The sequence below is a fragment of the Homalodisca vitripennis genome, chromosome 4 (assembly GCF_021130785.1).
Source record: "Homalodisca vitripennis isolate AUS2020 chromosome 4, UT_GWSS_2.1, whole genome shotgun sequence".
In the NCBI taxonomy this organism is placed as follows: domain Eukaryota; kingdom Metazoa; phylum Arthropoda; class Insecta; order Hemiptera; family Cicadellidae; genus Homalodisca; species Homalodisca vitripennis.
Genome location: NC_060210.1, coordinates 85128635 through 85142039, shown reverse-complemented (window position 1 = coordinate 85142039; position 13405 = coordinate 85128635). Strand labels below are relative to the sequence as shown.

At 31.0% G+C, this 13405-nt stretch overlaps 1 protein-coding gene across 1 annotated transcript in view; it reads left to right on the top strand.

Annotated features, from left to right (window-relative positions):
• The window catches only part of LOC124359677, a 41465-nt gene that overhangs the window by 7718 nt on the left and 20342 nt on the right, over window positions 1–13405 (top strand). Inside the window, exons 3-6 of the mRNA XM_046812618.1 lie at window positions 1552–1768; window positions 3659–3860; window positions 7566–7818; window positions 9486–9672. Of these exons, the coding sequence (XP_046668574.1) occupies window positions 1552–1768; window positions 3659–3860; window positions 7566–7818; window positions 9486–9672 (859 nt within the window). The remainder of the gene's footprint in view (window positions 1–1551; window positions 1769–3658; window positions 3861–7565; window positions 7819–9485; window positions 9673–13405) is intronic.

Here is a 13405-nt window from a genome sequence, read left to right as displayed (position 1 = left end):
TTTTCCCACAAGAATGAGAAGTTACACACAGATTCAATAATATAGAAGACAGTTTAACACAAAAACTGGTAAACAACTAAGGTACAATCGACAAGTACAAGATAAGTCACAAGTAATGCTCATGGAGAATACATGAGCTTCCTAAAACATTTACTGGGATTTTTCAATCTACAATGAACTTATTATGCTCTTCTTAAAATAGTAAAATCTAAAGTGAATATTACCAAAAATATAACAGGCTAACAAAACTGATGAAATTAGTTATAGGAGATGACCAATAATTGAGATGTGATCATAGGTTTCAACTTTGAATGGTTATTGTCTCTGAAGCTTAACATATGTAGAAAAATGTGTATAAATAACATTTTTTTGTAATTGCCTAGTATTTCTCAAAAATATTAAACTTCTGTCTATATTGTGATAAAGTCAAAATTTGCACAAATTCAAACAGTTACAATTTTAAAACATTTTGTTAGTTAAGAGTCAGCTGTAATGGGGGCCATTTTGATTTTAATCCCATAAGAACAATCTTAAACCTTACAAACTTTTACAACCTTATTTTGAGTCATAGAATTATGGAAGACATCTCTTTTCAAAGATATTAATATGCATTCAAACACTTTTTAGTTTTTTCAATATTTTATGGGTTATTTCGAAAAAATATCACAAAATTTTTTTGAACTCCATCGCTTAAATATTAAAAAAGTATACATTTTATAGTAAATATAAAAAGAGTTTGGATATCTTTAAAATGAGACATATTCTGCTACACTGTGATAAAAAATGAAAGTGTAAAAGTGCATAAAGTTTAACATTGCTCTTATAGTGATAAACACTAGGTTGTTTTACTAGAATTGGTTCTTAAGACTGGTTAACAAACTTATCTAAGCTACATGTAAGTACCACTTGTGTACAAAGTTTAGATTGGATTGGCTAGCATTTAAGGTAATTACCATTTTTAGCATTGTATTCGCAGTGTGACTTTATAGTATTCAAATCTTAATATAATCTCTATCTTGAAATATTTTGAGATATTTAAAACTCGTAAGAACCAAAATTATTATAAATGTTCATTAAAGGACTGTTGTTTGATTATAACAGCCCAGGGAGCAGTGGAACTTTAACAACAGTTTTTGGATACTGTAAAAACATAGTTTACAGTAATCGTGTACAGAAATTTTTACATGCAATGTATTGGCCGATGATCCCCTTTTAAGACTTATGTGCCTGTCCTCATGGGCAACTGGCCTGTGTGAGGATCTTCTTAAACAAAATAAGCGGGAAAGTCAATACAATACAAGTACGATGGTACTGATAAAAAGTTATACGTTCATAAAAGGATTTTAACCTACATTAACTCAGGCCCAAAGTTTGATGTCTTAGACTGCTGAGCCATTGGCTCTCCAAAATAATTGTTGTGCTCCTTCATACCGCATAAAATAGTAATTATGTGCCCAATTGTTTGGCATTCCTTTGGCATACTTTTCAAAGGATTAACTTTTATCAAATTATACTATTATTTGGTAGTTTATATTTAGTTTATTTTTACAGGATTATAGCATATTTAACTTTAACATTGGAATATTGTGTATTGGGTGAAATGGAGAAATCGTTTGCTTCCTTGAAGAAGATTGAGAATGCAATAGAGATGCAGACTCCCAAGTCTGACTCCTTCTACCATAGCTACAAAATCTCAGTAGATCATGTTGTGTATGCTACCAAGGCACATCTACTAGCTGCAACTGGAGAGGAAGGGGTGGCTCAGCAGGTAACTTTATAAAACAATTACTTTTTGAAAAAGTATCTCAGAAACATGAGCTGTGCAACCATTGTTTGACTTACAGTTAATGATAGAAGGTTATAGTAACTGTGCCAAGTAATGTAGCAGCATATGTCTACAACGATTTGGTTCAAACAGATCATATGCATCAAGAACTACTTTGCTTCCTTTACAGTTCTTGTCATAATACCAGCCAGAACACAGTATTAAAATTACTTTAGCTTTTCTAGCAACTCATCACATAACCAGGATTTGGTATTAAAATTACATTAGTTTTCTGGTAGTCTTTTCTCTCCAGTTTCAGAAAGATACAATGACTATGCTTCAACCCTTTCTCACCAGACTACAAGGGATCAGGAATAATCAATATTTTTAGCAACTCAATCTCAGTAGCCTGGAGGCTGTACTTGGAGGACACATAATTTTAAGTCAGCCGTATCTCTCCACTCACAAACAGTATTAAAAAAATGTAAACCCATCTATCCAACAACAAGAAATAAAGTAAATTAGTCACCTGATCTCACCACAATGCTAGATTGAGCTTAGCTGTTAACTTTATCTAGACCCCACTATGTCATCCATTTGGTATGTATGTACTTTTAATACATAGGCTTCGTCATCAACCCTATTTCGGTTCATTCATATCGAGATCAGAAGGATTAAACTGGTTTACCACTACCATTATCTTGCAAGTCTTAATACAGTATTGTCTCAATCATAATATACAATCTTGACAGGCAATCCTTCCTTGTCAGTTGCTTGGTATGTATGTACTTTTAATACATAGGTTTCACCAACAATCATATCTCAGTTTATACTGATTTATTACTCATTGATACTAAGTTTAGAAAGATTGATTACACTTGTATACTACTAACATAGACAATAGGAAAAATTCTTTATTTGTAATCTTAAAGATCAGAATGGTGTCAAGGTTTTCAATTTGTTTCAAAGTTAACAGATACATCTGGTAAATAAATAGTTCTTTTATAAATATATAAGTTAAATCTTCTAATTGGTATGTTTTACAATCAAGTAATTATTAATGTCAACTTTCTTCTTCACTCCTCCAGTTTAAGAACTCGTCCAGCGAGAAAAATGGCTGTTCTGTAAGCCATCGAGTCAAGTCTGACTTCAGACTTTTTCCTTGTAGTTCTTTGAGTTCTTCAGGAAGAAGGTCAGAAAGTTTCCTGCCTGTGTAAGAAGGTTTCTTCTCAATGAGTGCAGTACGGTGTAATGGAAGGTGGAAGTTTGATGCATTTGAGGTATTGTATGAGTGAATGTCATGGCCTTGTAGTAATTGTTTTCTGTCAGCGTGGACTATGACTTCTCTGATATACAAGCCAATAATTGTTCGCACACGCTTGGCGAGGGAATGCACTCCGACAGCTCTCTCTCGGACAGAGGTTTGACATTATCCTGACTGCATTTTTTTGTAATAGGAATATTTTTTGTAAGTTTCCTGCTGTTGAATTTTATGTACCCTCCCCAGATTACTAGACTGTATTTTAGATGGGACTAGAATTATGCATAGTAGGTGGTTCTTGTAGTCACAGTGTCACTGACTTGCATTATCCTTTTTAAGATGTATAAGCACGAGTTCAATTTCTTGGAGAGTTGGTCAATATGGACAAGGTTCCAGGATAAGTTGTTATGTATATAGTAATTCTAAGGAATTTTGTCTGGCTTTCCATTGATACATCAGGTAATCCTGGAATATCTTCTTGACTTCTCCACTAAAGTAAACTGTAAGCAAGAACCGAAACAAAAAAAAAAACATTTCAATGCAATGACTTCAAAATGTTGTTAAAATATCTCTAATCTCTCTGAATTTAGAAAAAACATTTCTAGTTTTAAAATATATTTTTTTGTTTTTAGAATAAATGGAAAATCACTCTTACGCAGTCAATGACCACACTAAGGGGTGTCAGTGACCAAGCAGGGGTGTTTGCAATGAAGTGTCGCTTTTATTGTTTATCAGATTATGATGAAATAGATATTAAAGAAGAGTTGGCAAGAAAAGTCTTGGAATTAGAGCCTAATAATGAAGATTGGATGCTTATGCTGGCTAAAATACTAAGTAAGTATTGTAGAATAACATTTTTTACTAGCATTAGTTTGAAAAATACTTCATATAATTATATTCGTTCTAGTAATAAAAACTGGATTTAGTGAATAGAATAGCAATAGTACTTTATTGTCCTGTAAACGTGTTTCATTAATGTTCATTATATTCATGAACATTATCAAAAATTTGTAGAATAAAATGTGTCTTTTTATTCTTTCAGTAAGAATAATACATAGCCAAAGAATGCAGATAATAGTGCTGTTATTTACTTCTGCAATAGTGAATTTCTATGCACTAAAAAAAAACATACATGTTTTGGTGTCAGTTACACGTTTGGGCACTGATCGCACAGAACATTCCTCATTAGCGTTGTCTTGTGCGTGATCGTTGATGTGTGTTAGTGTTTGATTTTTGTTTTTACATACTCTTTCATCTTTTAAATTTTGCCAAAAGTCACTACATAAAATAAATAATAATATGTCCAAGTATCTGATGATGAATAAACAAGATTTAAAGCCATGGTCATTTAGCAACAAATATGTAAAAGAAGAAGAAATATGCTACATGTTAACATCTTTCTGTGCGTAAATTTATAATTCAGCAATATTGCAATGATGCAAAAATAAATATTAATCATTAAAGGTAACAAATATGTGAGGAGTCATGTATTATGAGTATTTTTCATTTTCATATTTTTTAAGTGTCTTATACAAAATACCAATAATGAGTGCAGTATTTTATTACATGAACAGATTTAAGAACTTGTAAGTCTGTAAGTAACGTTTAGAAATTTTTCATTGATCCCTGTACCACAATATTGGGAATACGGGCTAAATAAAGAAATTTTTAGTAGTACCCCTTTCAAGTACATCAAAGTTGATGATCAGTTGTTAATGTATGGTAACAGTTTGGATGAAATATATTGTAACCTTCTATATTTTATGTTATTATAAATAAAAAAGAAAAAAAACAAAAGTATATTTTAAACAAACTGTTGAAATCCTTTAGTTATTCTCGATTAAAACTGGTACAATAACAATTCAACTGAAAAATCTTTGTTTTATTGATAAAGTTTAATATAACTCTTAGAGATGAATAATTGCAGAACATATTTAAATTTGTCATGACTTCAATATCAGAATCATGATTTTTGGGCTTTTAGGCAAGAGAACCAATAATTAATTTTGAAAAATGTAAAAAATATAATTATTATTAAATTTTTAAGAATAAATAAAAGACTAATATTAGTAAAGGAACAAGTTCACAAATACTGCTGATGAGGAAGAGCTGCTTGTAGTCGGACTGTGATGGTGGTATCCAATAGGATGCGGCGTGAGCCGTCATTTAGATGCTGTGTAGGTATGGTGGGATGATCGAAGGGTCAATAAGAATGGTTTTAAGGTCTGTCCGATTATAATTTTTGTAATTTAATTTAAGTCAGTTTTCAAAGAAAAGGCAGTACAAAATAATAGGTATTGAACTAAATTATATAAAATACAATTAACTACTAACAAAATTTTGATGCTTTCAAAATATGCAAAATTAAGGAGGGGTAAGTTCTAGGATAGAAAATTTAATGAATTGATCGGAATGGGAAATCTATGTGTGTTGATTTTCTATAATCAAAACGTAGAGTAATTTTATTCAGCTGGCTTATTCTTAATCTGCTGTCAGTTAAAATCATTAGAATTGGAAGGAAGTATCGAATCTTATACTGTATGCATAAGTTGGTAATGGTACAAATGATCATTATTGGGGTTGATTCATATAGGCCTGCATTATAAAATTAGTATTCTTAAATATACGATACTCATTCAGTTATTAACATTTTGTGAATTATAAATCAATAGTTTAAAAGTCAATAAAATAGTTTGACAAAAATTTTAAACATATCTTGCAATATTGAAGAACCATATGTTAAAAAAAGAAATTGTCAAATTCAAACGAATTTGATAGTATAGGTTTTGTTCATAATACAATAGATTAATTTAGTTCCTGCGATCTGTAACCAGAAGTATTGATTTAATTTGAATTGTCTGTAGCCTAGGTATTTCGCCAAATCACATAATTAGTTTGTTTTTATAAATGTGAAAATTCAAATGTAGCATAATATCGGGAAGTAAGGTGATAAGAATTTTGTTGAACTTTTTCATTGATTTTAACCAATTATTCGTCACAGTTTTGGCGATCGTAGGCAAGTGGATAAGATCTTTCTGTGAATATAGTGATATCTTAGGTGAAGTTGTGATTTCTGGATCAACAGCTTGTTTATGGAATTCATAAATTAATCTTCTGATGTGTCAAATGAAGGATATTCTTTTATTAAGTATGGTATATCTATTTTAGTTTGTTTTAATATTCAATTAAATATTTCTATACTACCATATACAGTAAAAGTAAAGTAAATAGCCAGAGAAACGTTAAATGCACACAGTTTTGTAAGATGAGTTTCATGGTGTAACCAATATAAAACACACAGTTAAAGAATTATTTTTAGTAAGAAATTGTAAAATTATTGACAAAGTTTAAAATTCGTTTAATGAGCAGCAAATGTGCAGTTTGAATGCATAGAAAATCACTATAAATAAAACAAAAAACATCTTTAGTGAAAATTAATTATAAAAAATTGTCTTCTCCTTCCATAAGTTAATAAGTAAAAATATATCAAGTTAAAATAAACACTTCTTGATCAACTAAATAAGTCAATCTCAGTAATTGTACATAAAAAATAAATTAATTTTACATGTACATGAAACTAGAATAAAACTATTCAAGACATTACTTAGTCCAAAATTGTTGTTTATGCTATAAAAATAATTATTTTCTACCAAAGTGTACAGGATACATTTTGATTTAATATTTTAATGAAGTTTTACCTTTTTGAAATTCAAATAATTATATTCTCTAGTTATATTTACTTTTAGATTTTTACCCCTGGCCCATTTCACATGTCTTCAATTAACTCTTATATAACTCAGCGCATATTGAACATAAATGGTGCACTAGAATTACGCACTTCTTAACTTTTCTTAACTTATTTTGTAGATGTTTCATGCCACAGTGAATTTTAATGACAATTTTAATTCCATCACTACTAATCTATATGTGTAGAAAATGTGCATAATTTTTGTAATGAATATTTGCATGGGCATTTGCTTTACAATTCTTCTTTTAAGTTGGGTTATTAACATTGTCTTCTTTCATATTATTTTCTAAAAGTATTATCTAATTTACTTTGGCTATAAACTCAGTTTTTGTAAATAGAATAATGATAGTGATTTATTGTCTTGTAGAAATACTCCACTAATGTTCATTATACTCTTGAATATTAGTAAATGCAAGTAGAATTAAAGGCACCTTTATATTCTGTTAATAAGAATACTTTTTAACAAAAGGACAAAAATAGAAGATAAAAGTTCTGTTATTTTCAACTGATAATGGCGAACAGATATATGGAAACAGTCCGCTACAAGTTCAGACACTGACCACACACAGAATACGAGTATATCTTTCTCTATACCACATAGCATCTTCGTTATTGTGTGTGTAATGTAGTATTATTATTGTAACTAATACATTAAACATTTAAAAATGATAACCTTCTATGGTAAAATTATAATGTAACTTTTTATTCGTATCATAAAAGAAAGCATTAACCAAATGTAATAAATATGTAATTTACTGTGGGAGGAAACTAATGTTTGAAAACATTTTCAGGATCAAAACGTAGAAGAAACTGGAAAGTAGAAATTCCTAATTTAGAAGTTTTTAAAGAAGAGATAAATCTATTGGATCAAGCTATTGCAAAGTCAAGGAAGAGTGAGTATCTGGTGTCCTTGGCTCAGGTCTATAAGGAGAACCAGAAGAGAGCTTTACAGATCTATTACAGAGACAAACAAGGCAGTGACAAATCTAGTGTACAGTACCAGACTGCCAAAAAAATTGGTTATAAGGCCTTAGAATATTACATGTAAGTAATATCACTACAGGGTTCTTTCTTGAACTATGTGCCAAGTTTCAAGTCTCTAGGGCATTTATATCAAGGGTTATAGCAGACACACAGGCAGACAGATGAACTGCTGTTTGACCTTTTGAAGCCAAACTTAATACATTCCTTCCTTGGATGAAGAGAAATATGTACCAAATTTCAAATCTTTAGAATCTACAGTTATCGCACAGATGGATAAACGGACAGACACACAGGCAGACAGACGAACGGACTGCCCTTTGGGATGATAGACTGAGCTTTGACTTTTGGACCCTAACATCAATAAGGTTCTTCCTGGACCAAGAGGAGCCTTATACCAGGTTTCCAGTCTATACAACCATTCAATTAAGAGTTAGCATAAATTAGATGGGAAGATGGACTGAGCTTTGACCTTTTGACCCTAACATCAATAAGGTTCTTCCTTGGACCAAGAGGAACCTTATACCATGTTTCCAGTCTATAGGACAGTTCTATCGAGAGTCCTATATACAATAGAGCTTTCGGGGGGACAAGGAAAGGAGGTATCATGGAATTGTACGGTAAGAATCCGGGGATACTCCTTCACAAAATATTTAAGAACATAACATCTAAAAATGATTCTGAGAGGGTAGAATTAGAATTATTATATTAGTATATTTTAAGATTAAGTTTTAACAAGTTGTTATGATGCTGTAAAACTGTTCATAAATTAATAAACGTGAATAACTATGTTACTTGCATGTAGGAATAAGGCAAAATTATCCTAGTGTCTTTGCATAAGCCAAAAACATTTATTTACAAATATTTAAAATTTTAACTTGCATACATTTTTAATCCTCATCACTCTTAAATTGCCAGATTTGACATTAGGTTATATATCCAAGTTCAAGAACTTGTAGTTCCTCTATATGGTGTTTTCGACAGACTGAATTCGTGGTTTAAAATCGGTATGAACATTCTTCATTGCAAGTTGTTTATGTCAATTGTCACAATTTGTTGATGATTGTCTGTTGGAATTATTTTATTTTCTGAGCGTGGAAAAATGCCAAATTTAACTTAATTGATAGCTCTTTTCTCTCTGCTTCTGAAGTATTGGTGTCAGAATTTCCCAATTTCCATAGCCTCTAAAAGGCGGACACTTGTCCATATAAGTTTATTTGCATAGAACACAGAATAATGAAAATGCAGGAGATGACAGCTTATTGACAAACCACTGTACATTGCTTGTTCTCTCCATGTTTTCTTAAGCAAACGAAGTAACTCTTTGCAACAGTCTTGATCAAACAGTTAAGAAGATTGAGGAATTTAAACAGGTTTTCAGATTAAAGATACAGAGTTATATTTATTAGCCATTGCTCTCTATCACAAGCTTTACATCTAATTTTGATTTTGGATAGTCCAAACTTTCAATGCTTTCAATCTATTGCTTTTTCACCATGCTGCACACTTAATCAAAGCTTTGCAGTGTAACACCAACAGTAGTTTGACAAAATATAGGCAATGACTCTAAATTTGTGCTATTATTTATGGTCGTCTACCATACCTTAATTAATATGTTTGTTTTGTACCACTCCAAACTCTCTATAAAATACCATACAAAACGCATAAATAGAACTTAACTTATACAATTTGCCATTTGTTCTCAGTGTAACATAATTTTTTAATTTCAGGGAAGCATTGAACATGAAACCTGACTGCCCCAAAACATTGCGAAAAGTTGGATTTGGATTAATGTGTTTGCTAAAGGAAGATGCAGATTACAAATTAGCCCAAGAATGTTTAATGCGTTCTTTGGAGATGTCGGACCATGGGAAAACTTTACACATTCTAGGAAATTTTTATGAAAGATATGGTGATGTAGGTACTATATATTAAGGGAAGACTTTAATGAGCAGCCTACATTTGTTATTTGGTTGTTTTATTGAATGTTTTCACTTTGTCACACACTGCCAGACTACTGCTTCACAGCCTGATCTGTAGATTGTTCTCAATGAGGGTTTGTACAATAAAGTGTGGGGTCATGTGAAGAACTGTGCACTTGGTGGGTTGAGCTTAAGGCCATTACTCACTGACCACAGCCTCACACTGAGTATGTCAAAGTTGATTTGACCAATAGCCTCGCACCACCTCATATGACAAGTACAGCTGACAATCATCCACAAATAAATGAAGAATACATACTACATACAGCAGGGAAAGTCATAAGTGTACAGATTGAACAAAATTGGTTACCGTTTCGGGATCCATAACTCGTAGAGATCTGTTGGCTGTTTGGGATCCGTTACTCCGTGATGGCCTTTTGAAAAATGCAAATTAATTTCCAATTGATTAATGCTTAAAGTTTAGAATAAATTATTTAAATGAAGAGTTAAATTAATTTTCAAAAATAGCTTAGTGTTCAACTAAAATGATTTTGTTAAATATAAAATATGTATAGAAGTTTTATTTGATGTTCTGATAAATTTAATATTTTAAATGTTATTACAATTCTAAAATTCTATATTCCTATTTTTAATAATCACTGAAAAGTAGATGAAGTCCCTTATTTAAACTTTCCTGTAAATTATTTTTTTTACATAGCCATGGTGACACAGTTATATATATGTGTGAGATTTAATAACATAATAATAATATTCATTATTCAGTGGTTTGTATTAATTTCAGCTAACTGTGTGTATGAATTTTCCTTAGAAATATAAACTACTGTCATAGTCTTTAGCAGTGTTTCACAATCTTTTTAGACTCAAGGCTCCTTTTTGCTTTGTAAACTTTCTGCAGTGCCCTACCACCTCAATAGAGTTGATGAATAATAAATAATAGAAATTTGCCTGTATGCATATTCTGATAAATTAGCCAGTATAAAATATCAAGTAAAACACATTTTTAGTAAATTACATAAAATTATGTACTATTCACTATTACTAATTTTTAAAGATCACAATTACTATAAAACTGTTACACCTGGAGTAGTAGGCAAGTAGGCAAATAAATTACAGTGTCCTACATTTTAAATATTGCTTTAATTATTCGATATTGCTTCACACAAATTACAGTTAGCTAGTCAGATCATATATAGTCAAACTCATCACAGTTCCTAATATTTGTTTAATGTTTCACAAAAGGCCAATCGAGCATAAGCCTAGTGCGAAGGACGAGATTGTTTTTCTTTAATTAATATGTCAGAATCTGAACTCGAAATTGTAACACAAACTTGATTTGATGACTGCTATAGCTGAGAATCCCGCCTCACAAAGGTAGGAAGTAGCAAAAGGTATCAACACAGGCAACGCAATTGTACGTATATACCTGGGTATTGTTTTTCAACAGTACACCAAAATTCTAGCAAATAGTTACTTCTGAATCCAGTCTTTAATGAAGTATCTGTTTGGATATTAACTGGCTGTTCACTCTCTTCAATGTTTGGATGCAAATTGATTTGATACCCACATTATAACATTGAGTTGATGTCGTTGATAGGGAGATATTCATAAAAATTCACTCAGTTTGGAAAGATAATGCAAAAAAATGTAGCTAGTCTTTCACATTCAAATACTTTCCTTCAATAAACTGTTTCGAGACGGGAAGTCCAGTGTAATCGCCATCTAATTAACATTCCATGATATATATATGGAGTATAATTAAATCCTGATTCGCCTGGATATATTCCAAATGGATTGAGATATCGATGTAAACTCTTCACCATACCTATTAAAATAATTTGTTGAACTTTTTGGAGGGAAAAATAACCCCCCACTTTTCTAAGGGGGAGGGTAGAGGGGGGTGACTTTAAGTTTTCAAATTTCAATTCCTATATTGTAACAAGCATGTCATTTGAAAGGTAAATTAAAAAAAAAATAAAGTGACATGAACAAAACATCTCTACGACGATCCTAGCAAAAGATATGGGCAAACAATCCCTACATCTAACGGTGTAAATTAACTCCTGATACGCCTGGATATATTTCAAACGGATTGAGATATCAATGTGCAGCCTTCACCATACTTATTAAATTACTTTTTTGGATTTTTCGAGGGCAAACAAATTTCACCCCCCTTTTCAAATGAGGGCAGAATGGGGTAACTTAATGAAGGGGAGCCACATTACTATAAATTCTAGTTCATCGTTCAACAATTTTTAATAGGTCCTTTACTGTTTAAGCTTGTTGCCTTTGGAATACTCTCACCAATGATATTAGGTGTATTGAGGACCGTGCTAGCTTCGGGGTAGATGTTAGGGGTTGCTGCTGTGGGGCTTGTTGGGGTGACGGGTGGAGCTGCTTGTTGTGGTAGTATGGTCATCTGCGTGTTAGAGTAATTGAATGCTTCTTGATATTCATTTTCAATATTCTTATATTTATTATATGTTTAAAGTTTTTCTTTTGTATTTTAAGTATTGAATTCATTTATATATATATATATATATATATATATATATATATATATATATATATATATATATATATATATATATATATAAGTAGATATGAATATGGGGTTTCTAGGACACTTTTGGGACAGACAGAAAATCAATGTAAAATACTGTCCATTGAACCATAAACAAATCTGAGAAATCAAACAGGAAATCACGAATGTAAAATAACCGAATCTATAGCTGTTTTACTGTTCATTGTAGGCTTCTACATTTATAAGCTGTTTTAATGAAAAAATCCAGAAATCTTAATGAAAAATCTATAAACGGAAAAAATGAAATTTGCTAATAATCACTCGAGAAGTCGGGGAGAATGTGAGTAAAACCGCATTCTTTTCACGAGGTTCTTCATTTACTTTCTCCAAATGTACTATAAAATCATCAAAGATTTCAGGTTTAAAATCGTAGTCAAATTCAATGTCCAAATAGTGAAAGATTATAGGTAAAATCTTCTCATAATAAACGCGTGTATTTAAACCTACAAACCTAATGTATTCTTTGAAAAGGAAAATAATTTTTTCAACGGTTCCAAGAGATAAGTAAAAATTTTTATTCTGTTTTCTAAATTCTGTAACAAATTGTGTTTGTTTTTTACCTCCATATTGCAATTTTGTAAGCAGATTATTCAAATGTGTTAGTTTATTTCGAAATTTCTTAGGTTTAGGTCTTTCGTACAAAATTAAATTACAACCTCTACAAACTAATCTTTTATCGATAATTTCTCCTCTATTAGAACACTTGTAACAGTTGGCATTATACTCTTCCATTTTTACAAAAAGAATAAATGGAAGGTATGGAACTAACTCTGCCGAGATATAAATTTTTCAGCGCAAATGTTTATGTTTATATTTCAACTACCGAGATAAAAAGAAATGATTTTATTTTATTATTTAACTATTTAGGATATTTTGTCTATGATTACAAAGATTATTCCGGAAGAAATCGTGATTTTTCATCAGCGAAAGAGTATATTTTTGAAGTTTTAGAAGGAATGAAAGAGAACAATATGAACATCATTAACTACTGAATTTCTCTAATATCGTTCTTAATCACATCATAGGCTAAAAATTTCTCAGAAACCACAACCACATAACAAATCGCGTTTGTAACAGCATTTTGAAAATCCATATTGATAATTATATCGTTCTTTGAAGCAGAAAT